Source organism: Chenopodium quinoa, unplaced genomic scaffold (genome assembly GCF_001683475.1).
Source record: "Chenopodium quinoa cultivar QQ74 unplaced genomic scaffold, ASM168347v1, whole genome shotgun sequence".
Lineage (NCBI taxonomy): Eukaryota > Viridiplantae > Streptophyta > Magnoliopsida > Caryophyllales > Amaranthaceae > Chenopodium > Chenopodium quinoa.
Genome location: NW_018742651.1, coordinates 1097370 through 1120312, shown reverse-complemented (window position 1 = coordinate 1120312; position 22943 = coordinate 1097370). Strand labels below are relative to the sequence as shown.

The 22943-nt window shown below is 34.9% G+C and overlaps 2 protein-coding genes across 2 annotated transcripts; one reads left to right on the top strand and one right to left on the bottom strand.

Moving 5' to 3' along the window:
- Positions 1–14682: 14682 nt before the first annotated feature.
- LOC110722007 lies at positions 14683–15725 on the top strand. Its single transcript, XM_021901228.1, has 2 exons — positions 14683–15124; positions 15232–15725. Exons 1-2 carry the CDS (start codon positions 14683–14685, stop codon positions 15723–15725), a joined length of 936 nt encoding a protein of 311 aa, XP_021756920.1.
- A 735-nt stretch (positions 15726–16460) lies between these two features.
- Positions 16461–20806, bottom strand: LOC110722066 (ADP-ribosylation factor). Its single transcript, XM_021901301.1, has 7 exons — positions 20656–20806; positions 20114–20268; positions 19298–19368; positions 17595–17714; positions 17335–17453; positions 17115–17196; positions 16461–16706 (listed from the first exon to the last, which is right to left on the bottom strand). Exons 2-7 carry the CDS (start codon positions 20259–20261, stop codon positions 16701–16703), a joined length of 546 nt encoding a protein of 181 aa, XP_021756993.1. The 5' UTR covers positions 20262–20268; positions 20656–20806; the 3' UTR covers positions 16461–16700.
- Positions 20807–22943: the final 2137 nt, after the last annotated feature.

Here is a 22943-nt window from a genome sequence, read left to right as displayed (position 1 = left end):
GACCTCCTGCAAGCTAGAGAATGCCACCCCGCTTGAAAACCGCTACGCCCGTAACTGCTTCCAAATTAGAAGATTGCTTCGCCCGAAACTATCCCCTCCGCATTGATAATATTCCACGTCCAAGGGAATACCATTAAAGATTATTTCTCTTGAAACAATCCTCAGTTTATGTGACAACCCTCCACAATCTAGGGAACGCCATCTTGCTGTTTGTTTTGACGATCTTCCACAATCTAGGGAACGCCGTCGATCAATGTTGCTACATCTTGAACCTTTTCTTGAATCATAGTGACAACCTTTCCAATCATAGCAAAAGTCGTCGAAGACTGCCCATCTCGTGCTATCTTCTCAAATCTTGGGTGACAACCTCCACAATCTTAGCGAATGCCGTCGAAGACCACCCATCTCGTGTTATCTTCTCAAATCTTTGGTGACAACTTCCACAATCTTAGCGAACGCTGTCGAAGACCGCCCATCTCGTGTTATCTTCTCAAATCTTTGGTGACAACCTCCACAATCTTAGCGAACGCTGTCAAAAATAACTTTACTTGAAGTCATCCTCAGTTGTTGCGATAATATTCCAAAGAAAATTACCGAAGACCAACACTTGTCGATCTTTAAAGCTTGCTCGAACTTTGCTTCCGCTATGCCTGTACGTCGGCGCTTTCGTTGCTTTGAACCTATACGTCGGTGCCTTTTCTGCTTTTGAGCCAAAGCCTAGGCGCTTTAAGCTAAGTGAGACGATCTTTCATCAGGTCGATCACTTATTGCAATTGTAATCCAACTGACTACTTAATCATGTCAAATTGCTTATAGGGGCTAACTGGCGTACCAAGGAACCCGAAATTGCTGTATGAAGTCGAAATCACCTTTCTGAGATGCTTCGAGCTCTGTTGTTGCTGAGATATCTCTGGAGCCAAGAATTGACTCTGTCGCCGAATGTTGTGATAGGCTTCTCCCTGTTCTGCTGCACCTGTGTTTATTTTTTACTATAGAACTTTGCCAATTTTTTTAATCATCTTAGGGTTGACCTAAGGCTTAACGTTGCTTGACTCATTGACTTGACACGACTCAAGGTATAAACTTGACTCGCTGTTTGACTGACTCGAGGTTGACTCGACTCGAAGTGAAATGACATGTGTTAGACTCAAATCAAAGTGATATGGCACAACATGACTCAATGTGTACATGACTCGTGTGTGCATTGTAATGTGATCGTGCGACTCGAAAATGCAAAAAGCAAAAATTTCCGTCAATTGTGGAGGGTACCAACTTTCTCCCGAAAAAGAAAGACGCGAAAAAGAAAATCAAAAGTTTGAAGATGCATGTTGAATGAGCTTAGTCAAATGTTATTTGATACTATCTCTCAAGGTTCAAGGATTAACTCATCCTAGTCTATCTCAATTGTTGACTCCATGATGAAAGTATTTGGGTAACTTAGGCGCGGAGGCTAAGCACTTCATACTTCATGATGCAATGATGATTATGATTGATGAGTGATGAAGCATGCTTCAGCGTTAAGATTTCATGACAAAGGATTCCTAATGGAAAGTATATTTGGTCACGTGTCTGTGCAGTGTGTGATAGTGACACTAAAGCTAGGCCGCGAGAGCTAAGTGTGTGGAAAAATATATTATTGAAAAGAGTCAAATGGTGGTGACTCTTAGGATAGGTAAGCTAATAATATAGGGATCAAGCCCCCAAGTCTAGCTCTAAACGAATAGGGATGAGCATAGGAGATCCCTTGATATGATCATGGTGTAAGTGTGTGAATGTGAATATGAATATGAATGCATTTTTATTACGGCCGCACCTCGATGTGAGGTTGCCTACGTATCCGTTAGGAATCAGGCCGAACGTAGCTCTAGCCGAACCTCGCACAAGTGTGTGTATACCTCAAAAAGGTCTTTTAAGGGTTGTAACGTGGTTAGGCTAAAGGCTGAAGAAGAAGGGGATAAAGGCTCAAGACCCTAGATAAGCCCCCAAGGTGTGCAACCTCGTTTTTGAATCTTTGTATTTTTATGCTTGAGTTTCTATTCTTTTTAGCTCTTTTTGCTTTAGCATTTATTTTATTTTTATAAGTGTGGGCAATCCTGATCATGCGGTCTATCACTCACTTGGCATTTATGTTTCTCAGGCACGGTACCGAGCACTCGATAAGAGACGCAATCTGAGACGTGTTCTTATCGAAGATATTTTCATATCAAAGACATTGGAACACTTACCCTTTTGTACACTTGTTTTGGTTTTTTTTTTTTATTATTGCTTATTTTTTGCTATTGCTTTCTTTTGAATTTGCTCAAGCTCTCTTTAGAATTGCATAAGTTGCACGCCATCCCATCCCAAGGTTAGGTAGATGTAGGTTAAAAAAAGAAGGGTCTATCGTTAGACGAGGCTCAAAGTGGTTTATGAAGAAAGGATGTGTAAATTGAAAGGTGAAAGGAGATATGATGTGGCTACAAGGGGTGCCTCAAATCATTGGTATACCTTGTGCTTAATTCGACATGGATTTTTTTTTTTTTGAATGCAATGTAATGAAATGATCATATGCAAGGAATGAAATGCTCATTTTAAAAAGGGAAAAAGGAAAAAAACTACAAAATTAATCTACAGGAAAAGAAAAGGTGCCTATGCTAGACTTATTGGGGAAAGAAAAGATGAAAAAGAAATAGAAAAAAGAGGTCACGAAATCTTGTCGTTGCAGCTCGCCTCTTGTCTTGTGTCATTTGCTTCATTATCACCCAGTCTTCTTGTTAACTGGAGGCATGTGAAGCTTGTTATTATCAATCAAATGTTGGATAGCCTCCTTTAGCTTCCAACAGCTCTCAGTAGTATGACCCCTACCTTGATGGTACTTGCAATGTTCGTCTGGATTCCAACTAGGCAATCTCTTTTCAGGTGCGGGATCTTGAATTGGTCCAATGGGAGTAATGAGTCCTTTGGCATGGAGTCGATCGAAGGCAGTATCGTAGCTCATCCCAATGGGGGTGAAGTCTTTCCTTAGTTGCTTCTTAGATCCTTGGTTATCTATGGCTAAAACTTCACTGAGATCAAAGGTACTAACATTGTTACTAGAGTAGGCGTTTTCGGAAGAAGAAGGATTGTCGTTCTTCTTTCCTTTCCACCCACCGTGGTTACTATTGTTAGTAGCTTTTTGCTTTGCAAGGTCATCTTCGATTTCAATTCCGATGTCATAAACGGCCTTGAAAGTATTCAAATTGTGTTGATATTTTAGGTGCTTCGAATACTTTTCTTGGAGATTCTTGATAAACATCCTCACAGATTCCTTTTCGGTGGGGACCTCAATCATCTTGGCGGAAGTTTCCCTCCACTTATTAAAGAAAGAAGTAAAACCTTCATTCTCCTTTTGTCTTAGCATCTCAAGTTGTCTATGGTCGGTTTCAACTTGGATATTGCACTTGTACCTATCAACGAAAGCGTTCACGATTGATTCCCAGGTAGAGGTTTTCTCCTTGTCAAGGGAGAAGAACCATTGTTGGAAAATGGTTTCAAGAGATAGTGGGAACAGAGAGGGGAAAACCTTCTTATCGATACCCTTAATGGTCATTATAGTTTCAAAAGCTCTTAGATGGAAGTAAGGGTTATCTGTTGCCTTGAATTTAGGGATGTCGTTGGCATTGAACTTCTGCGGAAGAAGATCTTTGTCCACTGAGACCCCTTGTGATGTAAGCTCTTGAAACTTGTAATCGCTAGACAACTTGCTTAGGCTCTCTTGCATGAGGTCCATCTGTTGTTGCTTCACGGGATCATCAACCTTGAGGGTGAGTAGCTTCAGTGTTTCAGTCATGGTAACCAATTGGTTCCTAAGCTCATTGACTTCTTCTTGAGTTGCCATTATCTTCTTAGCCTTCCTCTTTTGACGAATCGGTTTATCAAAAAGCGAAACTTGAATAAAGAGGTTGTCCTTGATTAGTCGCCCTTCTCTCCTCGACCAAGTACTATGGAAAAGGAATTTGGGGATGCTTATTGTTAATTATTTGACTCAAACTTTATTCAACATGCAATGGATGGAGGAAGTGAAGAAAGATGGAAGAGAATGTGAAAAAAGATTTAGATGGAGGGATATGAAGGATTAGGAATAGAATGTACCCCCCAACTCAAATGACGGAAAGACCGACTCATGCATGGACCTAAGACATGGTCATGGTGATGTGTACTCAAAGTGTGTGATAAGACTAATGAGTGTAGGTGACATGTTGAGACTCGTGTCATGACCATGTGGCTAGACTATGTGACCAAGACTCGATTAATGACTCGACAAGGTGTTATTGACAGTGAAAATTAACCGAATTAATTAGCAAACTGGTTAATTAGACCCTAGGTGATGACTCGACCAATAATCCGAACTGTCGGCCAAGCGACAGGACTGGCGTCACAATATGGTGATTGGCGCCAAACTTTTTAGTAAATGTCTGGCGCTACACACCATACAGTGGCGCTACAGTTCAAACTTTGGCACCAACATTAGAGCTTTAGTCTGGGACTGTTTTCGGTATTATTAGTCAACTGGGGTATGCCTAAAGTCGTACTAGGTCAATTCCGATTAAAAGAAGAAAAAAACTTTATTGACTCAAATTAATTAATTAATTAATTAATTAGGCAAAGTTCTTTAAGTCATTAATTTTAATTTGGAACACAAATCAACAAACGGTTAAGAGGAGCATAGAATATATATGCACAACAAATAATGCACAATTAGTCAAGTAGGCACAATATGATGCAATGAGTTCGCAACCTAACCATGGCTCTAGTTCTCTAAAGTTCAGGATATGGTTTGGTCAAATAGGGTCCATGGTTAATTGTCCAGATGCAGCGCGTAGAAGCCTAACCGTGAAGGGTTAACACATGTGGATAGGACACCGCGAGTTTTTAGAAAAAACTCACTTCCATGGTTTGGTGAATTCAACCTCTCAGATGTACCCTTTGTTGCCAGGAGCGTTCAATCGGGTAGATAGAGCATGAATTCCCAGAGGGTTATGTCCATATGTAGAACACATATGGGTTTCAGAAAAGTGAGAAAAAATTCAATCAGGAAGTAGGATCGAGCAAACAATACGAAAAACCGGTCGAAATTAGAACGCATATTTCTGGCTCGGTATTGGGGGAAATTGGCGCCAGCAAACAGAGACTGGCGCCAACTTTTAACTGTAGCGTCTGGCGCTACGGCAAAAAGTGTGGCGCCAAGCTCTGGCCCCTGACGCTACTTCCCACATGCCTCAGCAGCTTTCTGTGCTCGATAAAATCATCCAGTTTCGCGCGGTGTTATTTCAGTCCTAGTTGTAAAAGACATTTCTCAAATTTCCTACGTGTAAAATCCTATATTTTTTACTCATTACGGATGGTCTTTCCAATGAGAACCTTTTTATGCATATGACAATAATGTTAATCAAAATTACGCACATGAAATACTTAGAACTTTTCGAGTCTCATCCACTCATTCTAAATCATTGCCGAAGCAAATTCAGGAATTAAAATAGAAATCATCCCCAGTGGAGTCGCCAAAAACTGTAGGGAATAATTTCAAGCCTTTAATAATCCCACTAGCTTGAACCCCACTGTGATCATGCACTAAAGTACGGTGGCGTCCAAAAGGGAAGAAGATAGAGCAAAAGAGTCGCCAACAAGTTTTTAAGGAACTTGTAAACCGTTCATAGGATGAAGGTTACACCCCTTAACGATCCAAGAGATCGTCAACTCCATCAGGTCATGAACCAAATAAGGGTTCGGGGATGATGGTACAAATCCAACCTAAAAGAGATCGAACCTTCCCTAATAATAGGCCTCTACTTTATTCTGCTCGTATTCATGTGCGCTTTCTGATTAACATACAATCAATATGATTAACCCTAAACCTGTTTAATCTATGTTGGTTGAATATTAATGCACAAATAAACTATTATTGGCGATCACTTGAATTTATAATCACAATTAACCCTAAACAAGATTATTAAATATCTTATTAAGCGTGGTTGCAAGTACCAATTCTCTTTAAACATGCAATAAAAGGTGATCAAGCAATAACAAATAAAATAATATGCATATCAAGAAACATAATAAATAATCAATAATCAATCATAATCATAATAATCATAAATATTAGGAAGAGTATAGGAAGCATCATACTTTTAATCATACTTAATATTAAAAATACCCTAGACATGATACTAGGAATCAAAATAACAATCTAAGCATGAAATCTACATCATAATATCAATTAAACCATTAAAGTACTTACTTTGATGACTCGTACCTCTTTCTAATTACAAAATACACACGTTAGTAACTTCAAGGAAAATAATAATCAAAACAATTAAATTAAATAATTGAAAGAGAGATTTGGGACCAAACCCTCAGAAATGAAAACCTTTCACGTCTAGGGCGAAGGCAACTTCGAATATGGCTAGGTGTTTCTAGATCTTGCGAATGCGCAATTTTGTGTGAAAAAGTAAAGTTTAGAAAAGAATGCTAAAAGATTAATATTATTGAGAATTGATGAATGAATGATGATGAATGAATAAAGAGAATTAATTAAAAGCCTTGATGAAGAGAGTTGATGATTAATAGATGTAGATGATGAATGAAAACAAATTGATGATACGATATTTATAGAGAAAATCATCCAAAAAAGATAATTTATCAAAACAGAGTCTGAAGACCACAAAACTAACTTGGCGCCAGCCCTGGCTCATTGGCGCCAAGACCAGTGGCTAGCGCCAGGCGCCAATGGCTGGCGTCTGGCACCAATCCTGATTCCAGGCGCCAAGGCCTGGGGTAGGACGCCAAATTGGATTTCAACGCGTTTTCGAAAATCTGATAAATTTCCCGTACTGGAAGATAAAATAATATAATTTCAATCGAAAATGCTATTTGATCTAATTAAAACTCTGAAGAATCCTAATTGAATTAAGAATGATAAGAACCTTCTAGAATGTTCTAGAAGACTAAAACCATTCCTAATTACATTAGGAATGATAAATCATATTAGGCCCTCCCCTGGATCATTGGGCCGTACTTAAAGCTCAAACCGAGCCCAGTTTAGTAAATTGGCCATAAATTCCTCAATATTCATCGGAATTGGGCTTCTAATATATCGTTGGAAAGGTCTTTGCAAACCCCATCCAACTACACCACTATTGGACCCATATCATGGACCAACCAAACTGGATTGACTGTTTTCTTAAAATAAAGTTTTCAAAAACAGAGAGAAAAGAAAAGAATTAAAACTTTCCGCAACACTAGACCTTTCCACACTTTCGTTTCATTCGATTATGATTCGACGTGAAAGGTACTCATCACCGGGTTTGGTTTTGGGGAGACACGAATGGGTGTCTACAATTAATAAATAAATAAGTTTGTTTATATAAACTTAAACATAAATTTTTTATATAAATTTAATTAAATTAAAGTTGTTCGAAAAAAAAAATTAACATTAACATAAAATAATATATATATATATATATGTGTGTGTGTGTGTATTTACGGGTTGGCCCGCAGTCCGGCACGGCATGGCCCGTCAGGCACGTGGTTCGTGCCGTGTCGTGGGCTGTGGTGTGCCAAAATTTGGCACGGCACGGCACGATGCCCACCTTTAGGAAAACTTTAGAAAAACTGATTTTCAAATTAAAGGTGACAATCAATTTGTTTGGATTGTGTATAGGTCTGGACGTCTAATCATATTTGGATGGATTGGTTTTAGGTTTGGGGTAGGCCATATTCAGCCCAAAACCCCTTAAACCACCTTGGTTTTTTTTTTTTTTTTTTTGAAAGAACCACCTTTAATAATAATAATAAATAAAAAAAAACGGTTATACTGATTTTCAAAGAATCGTATTACAAGTGGGATGGTTAAGATAGAATTAGGGGAAAAAAATAGAATTAGGAAACTAAATTTATCATATTGTTTCTTAATGTGATTCGTATAAGGTTAAGGGAACTAAGATAATTTATATAGGTTACGCCTCAATGAGGGCCTGTTATCATACTTATAAGTTCAGTTCAGCTCCTACTTTCCTTCAATTCTTTATAAAATATTCATTTCAATTCTGTTCAATTCAGTTCAGTTCAGCTGAGTTCAGTCAATGAGAACAGGCCCTGAGAAGGCAAAGGTTGAGTTCTAATTTGTTATAACATCAGAGTGAATTGAAGAGCATCCCCAAATTTCATTAACAAGTATATCAGATTTTGTATGGTTTTTTAATTTTGTTTGTGTTTTCATGAAGTCATTCATTATATTTAAACATAAATTAAACGTTTTTTTTTTGTTGTAATGATTTCTGAAGAAGATTATAATAGAATTACTAGTAATTGTTAATTCTAAACAAATATTTGCACGTTGTTAATTCTATAAAACAATTTGCAGCTTGATAAATATATGGCCCTGTTTGGTAGTAAGTTTATTGGGGGTATATTAGCTTATTTGACTAACTTTAGCTGATTGACTAGTCAAACAAGCTAAAACAAGTGTTTGGTAGTAAGCTTATTGAAAGAGCTTATTCCACTAAATAAGCTCTTTTTGAAAAAGCTCATTTTAGAAGCTTTTTCAATTAGCTTATTCATTAATTATTGTGAAATGACACTTATAACCTCATTTAATTTAAAATCCTATCTAAACTACCTACCCCACAATTAGCTTATTGGTCATTTCACATACTCAATCACCTTTAAGCTATCAGCTATTTACCAAACACTTTTATATAATCAGTTAATACAATAAGTTAGTCAAATCAGTTATAAAATCAGCTAGTCAAAATCAGCTAACTCAATCAGCTTCAGCTTTCAGCTTTCTCCCAAACAGGGCCTATAAATTAAATGGATTAATTGTTAATTATTGAATTACATTACTTAGTAAGTTGTTAGTAATAGTTAATGAGTAATTCTACTTAAATTAAAGATGATTATAGTGAGAAACAGAACTAAAATTCCAATCAAACCACAATTATAGACTATAGTGAGAAAAAGAGCTGAAAAAAAGTTTTGATTTTTACTAATAGAATTATTAGTCATTGTTAATTTTTTACAAAAAAAATTTAGGGTTGTTAATTCTAAAAATAATTTATTTATTTAAAAAAAAAAAAAAAAAGAAGAGTGCATAAATTAAAGATGATTAAAATAGAGTTATATAGTTTAGGTCATTTTTGTAAGCTAATATTGACCAAGACTATCAATATAATTTAAGAAATAAATATTGTTCGAAATACTCCGCCCCTTGCTTCATCTGCCCAAAATAATCACACATTTCGAATTATTTTTTATAATGAAACCCTTAATGTCAATTGGTTTAAAATAGTTCACTTAATTTTATTTTTTTTTGAAATAAAATTGATTCATAAATAAATCATACAACATCTACAAAGAGATTTAAATCTAACAAATACATAATAATTGAATCAAATAAAAACATTCCGTAAGCAAAGCTACGATCGTTGTTTCAAATTGTACATTCTTCATACCCTCTCTCATATCGCTGTGATCTACAGCCTTCTTCGGCGAGGGGGTCTATCGATCTGTTGTAGCCGTGCAGAAAATTTTCGTCTGATTCATTCGATTGTTGTCGAAATAATAATCTCTTTTTCAATTCAATCCCGCACAAAATTTTACCCATGAAACAACTCTATAGCAATCCATGAAATAAAAAAGCAAATCCTCCCTTAAAAGAGAGAAGAAAAACCCGGTCTTTCAAAGGAACCAAATTCTCCTAAAGAGGAAGAATTATTATAAACCTAAAGCAAGAGAAAAAGCACAAAAGAAACAACTATTGGGGCTTTCCACCGGTAAATCCGATGAAAGCCCCTTTAAAATTCAACAATGGAGGCTAGGGTTTTAGAGAGAGAAGAAATAGTTCACTTAATTTGTTATACTCCCCCCGTGTTTTTTAAGTGTTACACTTTTAATTTCCGGCTGTATTTTTTTTTAAGTGTTACACTTCTTTTTTTTTGGCAAAAACCTACATTAAAATATTATATATCTCTCCTCTCATGGTTCCCACCCAAACTCACTACTACTTTTTTATTATATCTTTTCTCTCACATTCCTTACTTTTCAATAAACTATTAACTCTACTATCTTTCATTTACAATTTTTTAATACTCCAACTACCCCACTTACTTCTTATTTTATTTAAGTTAATTAAATTGCCTAAAACTATATGTCAGTCTACCTATAACCCTTAAAAAAAACACGGAGGGAGTAACTTGTTACATGACACATGTGTGTCAGCATCTGATTGGTCAAAGAAATTGAAAAAAAAAACTTAAATATGTGAAAAATTTTAAGGTTAGGTTAGTACCGAGACATATCACTTCGTTTTGCAATCGGATTATTACTCACTTTTTTGGCTATCAAGGAATTTAATTTCTTATTTTGCAAATTGCTTCATTATTGAAATTTAGGGTCTGAACAAGCCAAGTTTTTGAAGTCAAATTACTCGCTATTTTGTCCAGATTAAATCATAATGGTTAGTCTTCTGCAAATTTTCTCTCATTCTTTGCAATTTTTGAATTTTTGTGTTAAAATTGTGTTTTTCTTTTGTTATCTGCTTCGTTGAACTATATACAACATTGTAATTAAATCAACTCATAATCATGTTTAATTATTATTGAGAAACCTAATTCCACTTATTGTAGTTATTTTTGATCAATTATTTGAGTGTAGCTTGTTACTCATTAGTGTTTGGTTGGCTGATTAAATGATTATGTTAACATTGTATATTCGGAAAGTTTATCTTGTTTAGGAGTTTTAGACAAGTTAGATATTCTATTGTATTGAGTATATATATATATATATATATATATATATATATATATATATATATATATATATATATATATATATATATATATATATATATATATATATATATATACTAGCTAGTTTTGTGACGTGCTTTAAAAAATGATATTAAAAATGATATTGATATTGATATTGATACAAAATTAGTTAGTAATTGACGTGCTTTTATGATGATTTGTTATCTAGTAAGCATATAATGACTAATAATAATGTTGGTGGAAATATTCGATTTAATTATATTAAAAAATAAAAAAAATAGCAAAAATAAATTAAATTAAATAAATGTTTAAGACCCGTTGGGTTGACACGAACCCAAAACTTTGGGTAAGGGTTGAACATTTCTTGACTCGTAATTTGAAGTGACCCAATCCGAGATGACTCATGACCTGACCCTAGTTGACAGGTTTACATAGTAATAAAATTCTATTAGATTATGGATATTTACACTTTGAACTACTCCCTTAGCTCCAAAATATATTATGATATAAAAAAAATTATATGATAATTTTGTAGAATTATAATCTAATAATTTTTTTGAATAGAATTATAATTCAATTTCTACATTTGAAAGATTGGTATTTTATTGAAAATAAAACTCTAAACCAACAATTTTATCCTAAAAGTCTATCCAAATAGATTTCAAAACTAACTTTTTTTTTTTAAATCTTGTGACGTGGCACGACACTTGGCGAAAAGTTGGAACGCCAATTGTTGCTACCCCGTGACCTGGCTAAAAGTATTCTATCCAAATAGATATCTAAACTAACTTTTTTTTTTAAATCTTGTGAAGTCTCTCTATTTAAATCTATCCAACGTGGCACGACACTTGGCGAAAAGTTGGAACGACAATTGTCGCTACCTCGTGACCTGGCTAAAAGTTTAGTTTTATATATTAGTTATATGATATGATATATGATTAATATCAAATACAAAGGCTAAGCTGTTTGCCGTTTTCTCCGTATTTCCTTAGTTTAACATGATATCACAGTCTTTCTAATTTCTAGAGATTTTCGATCGTTGTTTGTTTTAATTAATTCCGCAAATTAATTTATTAGTGAGATTAGGCTTTGATTTTTTTATAATTTAATTTCCACAGATTTCAATTTTTTTTAGACGAAATTAGGGTTTCTTAATCCCTAATCTTTGTTAGATTTTTGGTGCATTCCTACAAGTGTGCTGCTTGCGTGGTTGTGTGTGGTGCGCAGTTGCGTTCTAGAAACATTACCTATTGTTAATCTATTTACTAGTATAAATCTTTGTTACCTTTTACGCAATTTTCTCGAAAACGAGGTTTTATTTACCATTAATCATGTATCGAGTTAGAGGGAAGTTGTATGGATGAAACCCTGTATCGAATTTGAGGTTATAATATAATGTATTATAATGGAGCAACTAATTTAAATACGTGCTGCAAAAAATATGAAACGGAGGTAGTATTTGATAATATAAGCAGTTATTTGAAGTTTGGTCGCTCTTACTATAAACCGTGTTAACTGCAGCTATATTGCCTCTTTTGCTTACTGGCTGAGTTTTCTCCTTTTTGTTCCAGGCAACTCCTGCCGATTCGTTCTTGGCCGATCTCAATCAGTTATCAGACAATGAAGCTGATGTTGTGGTAAGTTTATGAATTTTGGTTTTATTATTTTTGGGTAATTCTATGTTACTTTGTTTTTTTACTCTATGTTACTTGTACTTGTGTTGGGCATGTTCCAAGTGTCGACTTGGTTATTTTGTGAAAATATTTCATGATTTTGGCTCAAAATGAAATTTCTAATTGTGTACCATATCCATGTTGCAAAGTAAAGGATTTGATGAGGGTACTTTAGGTTTAATGAAGAGTCGAATTAACAGTCTACAAATATTATTCTTGTTTGAGCTAGTGTGTGTGAATAGTATGTAGTTAATTAATTGGTTTTTACAAGTACAATATGATTTGTTGTATTACAATGCATAGGTAGTGGGAAGAATGATTACAAGTCATTTAGCAGTTTGCAAAATTTTTTTTTAATTTCTTTATTTATTTATTATTATTTTTTTTTTTTTTGCAGGTGGAAGAAGGTGCTGATGTAGAAAATATGGAGGAGGATATTGATGGAGAATTGGCTGATACAGAGTCCTTAAATTATGATGATCTTGATACTGTTTTGAAACTAGAGAAGTCTCAACGTTACGCTGACATCGTGCTGGTTAGCTCATAAACATTACATACTTTACCTTTGAGTCTTAGCTTGCCGTCTTGACAGACTGTATGAATTCCCAAGACTGTTATGTTGATTTGTGTCTGATTCTTTGTTCCAAGCCTTTTAAACTATGTGCTGTCTGCAGTCATATGTTCTTTTTGTAACTTTTTCTAGTTGTAACACATGATTTATTAGTTAAACAGTTACCAAAATGTGTTGTTGAACTTGCAGAGAGTTGAAGATGCATTGCAGGTAGGTTCTGAGATTCCCGAGCATGGAATTGTTTCGGAAGATGATCCAGAGTATCATTGCAGGTAGGTTCTGTTGCAGCAAAACTTATGGGGACTGCTGGAGGTTTGGCCGCATTAGCTAAGATGCCGGCGTGCAACGTTCAGCTTCTTGGAGCCAAAAGGAAGAACTTGGCAGGTTTTTCAACTCAATACCGCGTTGGGTATATTGAGCAGACAGAGATATTTCAGAGTACGCCCCCTCCTTTGAGGATGCGTTCATGTCGTCTTTTGGCTGCAAAGTTAACCCTTGCAGCTCGAGTAGATTGCACTAGAAGAGATTTAACTGGAAAGACTGGAAGGACATTACGTGAAGAGATTTTCAACAAGATTGAGAAGTGGCAAGAGTCTTGTTATTAGACTCCTTAATTTTTTAAAAATGGTCAAATAGGACAGTAAATATTGTTTTCATGGTAGATCAATTTTCTTCTAATTATAATATTGAACCAGTCGGGTCAAAGTTTAAAATTTTTTATCATAAATTCTTATTATTATAAATAGTCACGTGGAATCTTGTTTGATTTGTCTTATTTTATATTTTATTAATAACAACTATTTATAATTTTTTACGCATATGAAAATGGAGATATAATAAATTAAACACGTGTGAAGACTTGTGGAAAGTCAATTGGGGCAAAAAATTAAGGACATGGGAGTATAAGTTAGACATGTTCATAGGGAAGCAAACTTGATCACAAATAATTTGCATTATTGTTGTGGCAAAGTAATGTTGGGGTGATTTTCCCTTTTGTTGTCAGGATTTCATGCTTAAATTGTTTAATGATGATTATTAGCACCTACTCCCTTTTTTTTTTTTTTTTTGACCGTGCACCTCCCTTATATGAGTCATATGGTGCAAAAAAAAAAGGGACCAAAAGAATATTAAATTTGAAAAACTTCCTCCAGAATGTATTTCAAACAAGACAATGGAGACGAAGTGATGAGTATCATTTATCCAAACAATTTACAATAATGATTAATAAAGAACTCCCATGACATATATTTCTTCAATTTTTTTAGTTGATTCTATAATCACGCCTGCTAACGCATATTTTTTATGATTAATATCTCTATTTATATCATTATAAATTATAAAAGTGAATATTAATAAAATATACATCGAGAAGATTCAAACAAAATCTCACATAAATATGTTTTATCGTATTATAAATCGCAAAAGCCTGAAAAGTGTGAAAACATATTAGCAAGTCTTCTAGAGGTAGACTTTACTTGTAGTCAAAAATAGCATCTGACTGTATACTTAAATTTCTAACCCACTTGATAATGCAAGAGCCTATAGTTAATTAGGTAGCAAGTCAACTAGTCAAGTCTCCTCACTCTACAATTTTTTTTATATCTTTGAAAATGAAAACATAGAGTTTTATCAAAAAAACAAAAAACAAAAAATGGGGGAAATTAGCCATTCCATTGATAACCAATTAGAAAAACTATTCACCCTACTGAAACAAACTCTGAAAATTTCCATGAAAAACACCCTTGTCACTAGCTATACAATTCTTAGCTCTCTCCCTTTTCTCTTCCTTATGATTTACTTTGAAATACTTTTTGAAAAATCATTAACAAAAACTTTCAACTTCAAAACTCCTCTTACATATTCCCAAAAGTTTAGGAAAATTTCTGAGGAGTGGATAGATTATCCATTTCCAGCTTTAATCTACCTCTTCCTCCTGCACGTACTAGATTTCCTTGCTGCTATCCTAACCATTGTTCTGTCATTGAAGACGTACGAAGACGGTCCTATGTATGAAACCATCAGCCTCAAAGAATTGATCTTAAGACAATCCATCATGACCAGCAGAGAAAGGATGAACGGCTCATTTGTTACATGTTTGTATGTTTTGTTCTTTCAACTTATCTTTCACTTGGATTTATTCTGCTAGTATTGAGCTACTACAGCTTTGATTCAAACTGTTATTACCTGATTTTTACACTAGTCTATGTGCCTGCTTTTCTTGGAATGTTGCCTAAGTACTTGGCGTTGAATGCTGTTTGGAATACGAGTGTGGTGGTTTCGGTCTTGGAAGAGGTTCATGGGATTGATGCGTTAACCCGTTCGTTTTATCTGTGCAAAGGGAATGAGAAGCTTGGAGGAAAATTGATGCTGGTTTTCCTTGTATGGGGTTTTAGTCTAAGGATTTCTTGCATGTTTTTTGATGATGGGAAGATTGGAGTTATAGGGAGAACTAGCTTGCTATGGTTGGCGATTCTAATCAAGTGGATGGCGTGTGTTATGTATTATCATCACTGTAAGGGGAGTAAGGCTTTAGGAAGATCGGTCACTTCTACCAATCGTTTCGATGACAGTCGCCCTCATGAAGAAGCTGAATTGACCACAATTATGGTTCCAGATGGCGGATTACAGACAATAAGAGCAGACGCCAATATTGTTGATGACCAAGATGAGGAAATCCCTCCAAAAAGTTGCTAAATTGCATTAGTGTATATTGTATCCCTTAATTTCGTATCTAATCTCAAACTGAATGAATTACAAATTATCTGTGGTGTATATTGTATTATTGTATCTTCTGGTATTATCTATGGTATTAACAAGTGTCTTAGAGACTATGAAAAATTAAAATGGGGCGGAAAAAAGAAAAAAAAAAAAAAAAAAAAAAGACAAGGGGAGTATAAGTTTAGACACGTTCATAAGGAAGCAAACTTGATAACCAGGTGATTTAGATAGATTTGATACCATTATAGACAGATATAAAGCTTATCAAGAAAATAACAATCAGGAAAAATGATTCAAGTAGCTAGTTTGCTACTGAAGAGAGGTCCAATTTATGTAAAATTTAGAAGAAAAAAAAGTATAGACAAGATATGCGAAATTTTAGACATATAAATGTACTTTTATCTTTTATTTTAAGGAATACTCTAATTTAGTCCATTCAATTTGACTCTAGTATGTAGTTACCACTAGCTTCCAAGAAAGAGTTCATATAAGATGGACAGCAGAAGTTATGTTATGGCAACATGCACTCCAAACACCATTGTTGGCAGCCAATACTTTCAAACACGCATAACTGCAAAAGTTCAGAATCCTCCACAACCCACTATAACCTCAAATCCAGTCTCTTAGATTTTAACTCAAATGATGGGCCAATGCCTAAAGCTGTCTAGGATCGCCATTTTGCTATACTACGTGGTCACTATGCAACATGTATGCTGCAAGTCTACAACTTCAATAGAAAATGACAGAAACCCAGAGAGAAGCTCACCAACTATAAAGTATGGTATTATAACAAACATGAACACCAGAAAAAACATCCTTGTCCAGGTAGCAACCAAAAATGAGAACATATAATGGGTAAAATAAAAAAGATAACACTAGCAGTAATACAGTCCTCAGCCTATACTCCAGCCTCTTTTCTGAGAACAGCTAACGTTACTCGTTTTGTTTCTTCTAAGCCTGCAAAAGATAAGGACAGTATTAGAAAAAAGGTACACAAATCACAACTTTGCATACAGATTGATAGAAGATAGCAAGGCTTCGGTAATCAAAAGAGCATTTCACTCCAGGATACCAGAGTTCCAAAACAGTCAATAATATTGATTTAAGGTAATCAGCCTAAACAGCATCAAACACAGTATCAATATGCTAGAAATGCATCTGACTCTAGGCTAAAGACACTAAAAATAGTACATTCCCCCATCTCTCAGTCCTCAGCCTCCCCAGAAACCGGGGTGGAAGCAGGAGGGAGAAAAGACTACAATTGAGACATAGGATCAAACACATAATAAAGTGGTGGACACCTATCCACCAAGTTAAAACACACGTGCGTGCATAAAGCCATGTATAGTGAAAGTTGAAACCCACCTTGCTAGCGATGTTGTTTGAGAGCCAGTCCAAACCCTCGTAAAGTCCTTCTCCAGAGGTGGCACATGTGCTCTGAATGTACCTATAATTACAGGAACAAATGGAGATTAGTCAATACAGAGCAGGGCATCTGTCAACATAGTGAAAAGGTAACTAAAAAGAAGAAACAGAGAAATGCAACTCAGCTGAAGATAGAAGAAATCAAAGAGGCAAAGCTTACCAGTGACGTTGACGTAGAGAATGGAGGCCAAGCTTATCAGTAATCTCAGCAGCATTCATTGCATTTGGAAGATCTTGCTTGTTAGCAAACACCAATAAAACTGCATCTCGCAATTCATCCTACAAATATTCAAATGTGTAAGAAAGACCAATGTAATCAGGATTCACAATCGCCATAATTATTTCAGTGGACTAACTTAATAAAAGCTCCCATTTGTACAGCTACAGAAAAACCAAGAAAGCCAGAGGATAAAAACCTACCTCGTTTAACATCCTATGCAGCTCGTCCCTAGCCTCAACAACACGGTCACGATCATTACTGTCAACCACAAAGATGAGCCCTTGGGTGTTTTGGAAGTAATGTCTCCACAATGGACGAATCTGAAATCATCAATAAAAATTTAGAGTGGGAACCAAAAAAGGGCATAATTCAATTATACAAGATACATAAACAAAAAGAAAACAAGTTCAATCTTTTTCTCAAGGTGCATACAATGATACAAGTAGACATGTAATAAAATGCCAATTTTTGAGTTTCGGAAAGTACACAAATAATCAACAACAAAGTGAATGTATACTATAGGCCACATGTGATCAATAACCCACACAATTGAGCATGCCACAGCCTAACAATCTGGCATAACAGTTAACAAATCAGTAAGCACTAGTATTTTCCCAAGCTCCTATGGGGGAGGTGAATGGGAAAGTAAGGGAAAAGAGTGATTAGACCATAATTTGACCAGAAGATCCTTAAGCTATCATATTTCACGTCCATAATGGCGAAAATTGATTGATAATGGCGATAAGACCATAATTGGACAAGAAGGCTGTCCAATACGAAGGTAAAGAAGACCCACCTTATACCATCTTTGAACAACCAATACTTTAACCCCCCTCCCCCCCCCCCCGGCTTCATTACTCTAGCTAGCTTAATAGAAATTTGAGCCAATAAATCCTACAGCATCACAAATAATCCTTCACTGGCACACTGTAACATTAACATCCATCCTTCTATATGGCTAAATTTGTGATGGAATACATGTGTCTCTACAAATGATCACAGACAAAAAAAAATGCAAGTAAGCAAAGATTACTAGTGGTGGAAAAAAGGGGATGAAAGGGAAATGACAGAAGAGGGCCAGCAGTCATACTATATCTGATATCTATTATTGGCCTAATACAAGCAAGCAAGTCAAAAGTGCATTTGGGTTCCAAAATAAAAATCACCAAATTAACATGATTAAAAACTATTTGGGATGGTTTTTTTTTTTCAGTTTTCTATTTTTTTTAAAACAAAATTAAAAAAATAGGAAACTAGAAAAAGTTGTTTTCACTTTTCCATTGTCAGTTTACAAAATTGTTATAACTTAAACAAGGTTGACCCATTTTTTTTTTGGACCAATATTCAGATAGAGGCTACTAAGTTCAGACAATAGTTTTTCAGCTTTCAGGTGAAGAATTATCCACTGTTGATCAATCAGACACTAACAATCTAACATGTGTTTGCAAAAGAATGTAAGGATGCTTTTTATGAAAAATTTACACTCCCACTTCAACAAAGTCAAAGCGATCATTTCCAAAAACATTTACATTTCTTCATAAGAGACGGGAAAAGCAAAAACCATTAAACTGCTACTTTTTCCCAGGCAACACTCATATCCTAGCCAATGTAAATTAGGAAATAACTAAACAAGAAATGACAAGGGAATAAATTTAATCCTGTTCAATCTCTCCCCTCAACAAATGTAAATGATCTGACCACATAAGCAAAAACATGCAGTCAAAATCATGTCAGTGAGGAACGGTTGCTACACCTTATTAGCATAACTTCAAAAGGTAATATTTAGGCCTCAAGGAAAAGTAAATTATAGATGTCTATGACTATGCCATGCAAGAATTTAATTTAAGACTTAAAAAATAGCAACACAAGATGATATCAGATAAATAAAGTAGACAGGACTTGCCTTGTCTTGACCTCCGACATCCCACACGGTGAAGCTGATGTTCTTGTATTCCACAGTCTCCACATTAAATCCTGTCAGCACATAAGAACAAGTTCCAAACACATTATACACAGCCGAGTATATGCAAAAAACATCAATAAGTCGACATAGGATCAGACCAATACCAAGAAACTAAACAGGATAGGCCAAGAAAGTTCTTTTTAGGGAGCGTTACAAGGAGGACAAACAAAAGGATAAATAGTCACTATTCTTAAATTACAAAAAACGAAGGGCATTATTTCCTTACTCAATATATTGAAAAGCTAACATTTCAAATATAAAAGATATGATCCTGTATCACAATAAAATACAGAACTTGTACACAGTAAGGGTTAACAAAAACGAGCAGTGTTTTGAAGGCAAATAGTTACACTAGTGTGGTGCTAGTTATTTAGCATTCCAGATGCCATTTACCAGGAAAAGTCATTCAGTGAAGCTTGCAATACAGGACTTAAAATTCCGAAAAACGACAACAGATTGCATTGATTTGGACACAAATTCAACACGAGGAATACAATAGCCAATGGAAGGGAAACCAGGAAAAATCTCTAAATCGGTTTACCGTGTCTGAACATACATATCCAATATAGGCCAATATAAAGAGGTGACAAATGACAAAAACAAACACGCTAGTCATCTCATGGCAAGTCAAGTATTTTATGAGCATAGTACTACTGCATCATCAAAATACCGAAGGAGAACGACAAACAAATTCAATATGAACAGAATCCACAATATAATCATTATAAGCTCGAAATTAAAAATCTAGAGACATACCGATGGTGGGAATGGTGGTGACAATCTCTCCGAGCTTAAGCTTGTAAAGAATTGTAGTTTTACCAGCCGCATCGAGACCCACCATAAGGATTCGCATTTCCTTCTTGGCAAATAACCGGCTAAACAATTTCGTAAATGATAGCCCCATTTTTCACCTAACATATCCAATCAAACACATTTTTCCATCAAATCGAAAGTCAATTAATCAAATCAATCACAATTCTCTTCAAATTAAATCAATTACAAGTAAAAAAAAATTCATGATTGCGATTACAAAAATTAAAATCAACAAAGTCAGCGATTAACCTAAGCAACAAAATTCAATCAATCAAACCACAAATCAAATGCAAATTACACAAAACAAATCGAGAAATTAATAATCGCACACCGAAATCTCCAATCAAAAATCAATCAGAAATGAAAAAATTGAAATCAAAAGGCGATGCGATGCGATTCTATAAACAAAAAAGCGATCAAAACATAGATCGGAAAAAGATGAAGAATCGAAAAAAGATGAAGAGATCTGAAGAAAGGGAACTTACGAAGAGGAGAGAGAAAGGAGAAGGAAGAAGAGAGGAGGATCTGAGAAAGCTGAAGCGTCCACGATCACGAAGGTGAGGAGAGAGAGAGAGAAAAATAAAGGAGGTGAGATGAGAGGAGTATATAAATGCTACTCTGTCGTAAAAGACGGACGTTTTTCATTTAGATCTGTCATTTCGTGTGTACGCTCTTCAGTCGCTATTACTTGGACGGAATGTTTGATTCTAACTTGCTATTTGCTTTTGCCGTTACCTTTTCTAATCCCGTGCGCTGCATGATTTTTGTTTTTATTTTTGATAGTCGATCATTGAATCAAAAGGGAATGAGATTAAGTGAAACATTTTATACATACCTAGATGTGTTGTGTACCCAACTAATCAAAATTTAGTTTTTGATTTTCATTTGATGATTATAAGAAAAACAATCATTAAAAGGTGAACAAAATGCTTATAGGTGTGTCTGCACCTGGATGTGTATATGGAGTAACAATAATCTCTTGAAATCATAGGGTGTGAATATGTAGATGGAAGTAGAAAATGTAATGTAATTGTAACTATTTGTATTTCATAGACATGACAATTATTAGATTTGATGGAGTTTGCTCACTTAGGGATTTTTTAAATGAAAGTTTGATAAGCATTAAAAAATGAAATTCTTTTGTAAAATAAAAAAATAAAAAAATTATTAAAAAAAAGGAAAAATATAGTAATGTCAACATCATTCTATGCAAACCTTAATCACACTACAAATAAACGACTTTAAGGAAGGGATACTGATAAACGTGTCTGAGTCGTACCTATCACAAGTGTCCACTTTATAAGTCTAAGAAGGTTCTACCTCAAAACCATTGCCAATGAGGGGAATAGTCTCTTATCCTTATTATTAAGTGGGCACAACTTTCTTATAGGGTTGTTTATGGGCTCAACACTCTCCTCACATGTGCGTTATCCATAATATTGGCCAGATCACAACTAAACCCAACCCGGGGCTCTGTTTACCATGTTAGGATACCAACTCAACTAAAACCTTAATCTGATACTTGAAGCACAAGATTGATTTATATACTTTATCACACCCTATACTATTAGAGCCCGTTGAGCTTAACATATAGATGCAACATGTGCTCCTTCATACCCAATGTAAAATATTCAACTTAAAAGAGGTGGATGAGATAAATAGTAAATGAAGAGTAAACAAGAGAAATTCAAGTTTATTAAGCTTTAAAGCAAAACAAGTGTCAAGTGACAAGCTCGTAAATAAAGAACTTAAGATAACATAATTTAGGAGTTAAATGGTTAACTCTTGAGGGTCCATTCGCTATTACTAGTTTTTTTTTTTTAATATTTTTTTACACTTTACTTAAAAAAAAAACAAAACAAAGATGGAAAACTAACGATTTTTTTTTTTTACATTAGAACTTTATAGTATTAACATACGTGCCTAGGAGAAACCGAGAAAGAGGGAGTATCAATTTTCTAAGGCCTTGTTTGGTTGAACAAAAAAAATGGGGGAATTGAAAAATCATGGGAATTTAAAAATTGGGGTTTTATTTGGTTGGCTATAAAAAGCGAAATATGTTGGGAATTTGCAATTCCTACAAAATGTGGGAAATAAATTATCAAAGCCCCCCTTAATAACTCAAAATTCCTATGAATTACAATTTCCTTTATAGCAACCAAACAAATTTATGCAATTCCTGGAAAATTGAATGTGAGAATTTAATTCCAATGAAATGTAATTGTCTATGAAAAATAAAATCCCATATCAACCAAATAACACCTAATTTTCTTTGGTAAATTAACATAAGCCAAAGCCAATACCTATATAAACCCCCAAAGCCTCAACCTCTCTTGCAAACGTCATGAGATAGTTCTTCAACTTACCCTAGACAGGGTGATAAAAAAAGAGGAAAAGATGGGCGGCAAGAAGCACAAGAAGAAGACGTTCACAACCCCAAAGAAAATCCACCATGAGAAGAAGAAAGAGCCTCTTTCCATTCTCAAGCTCTACAAAATTGATGATGATTCTGGAAACCTCCAGAAGCTGCGAAAGGAGTGCCCTTCTCCTCAGTGTGGTACTGGCTCTTTCATGGAGGCTCACTCCGACCGCCTTTCTTGCGGCAAGTGCGGCTTAACTTTTATTCCTAATGCAAATTCGGAGCAGCTTCTTGGAGTTTAAGATCAATTTCTTACATAAGATTTTTTAAGACTATTATTCAGGCTAAAAGCTATACATTATGTTAATTCTTCAAGGAATGTAGGCAATGGATTACGAATTGAGTTGTATTTTA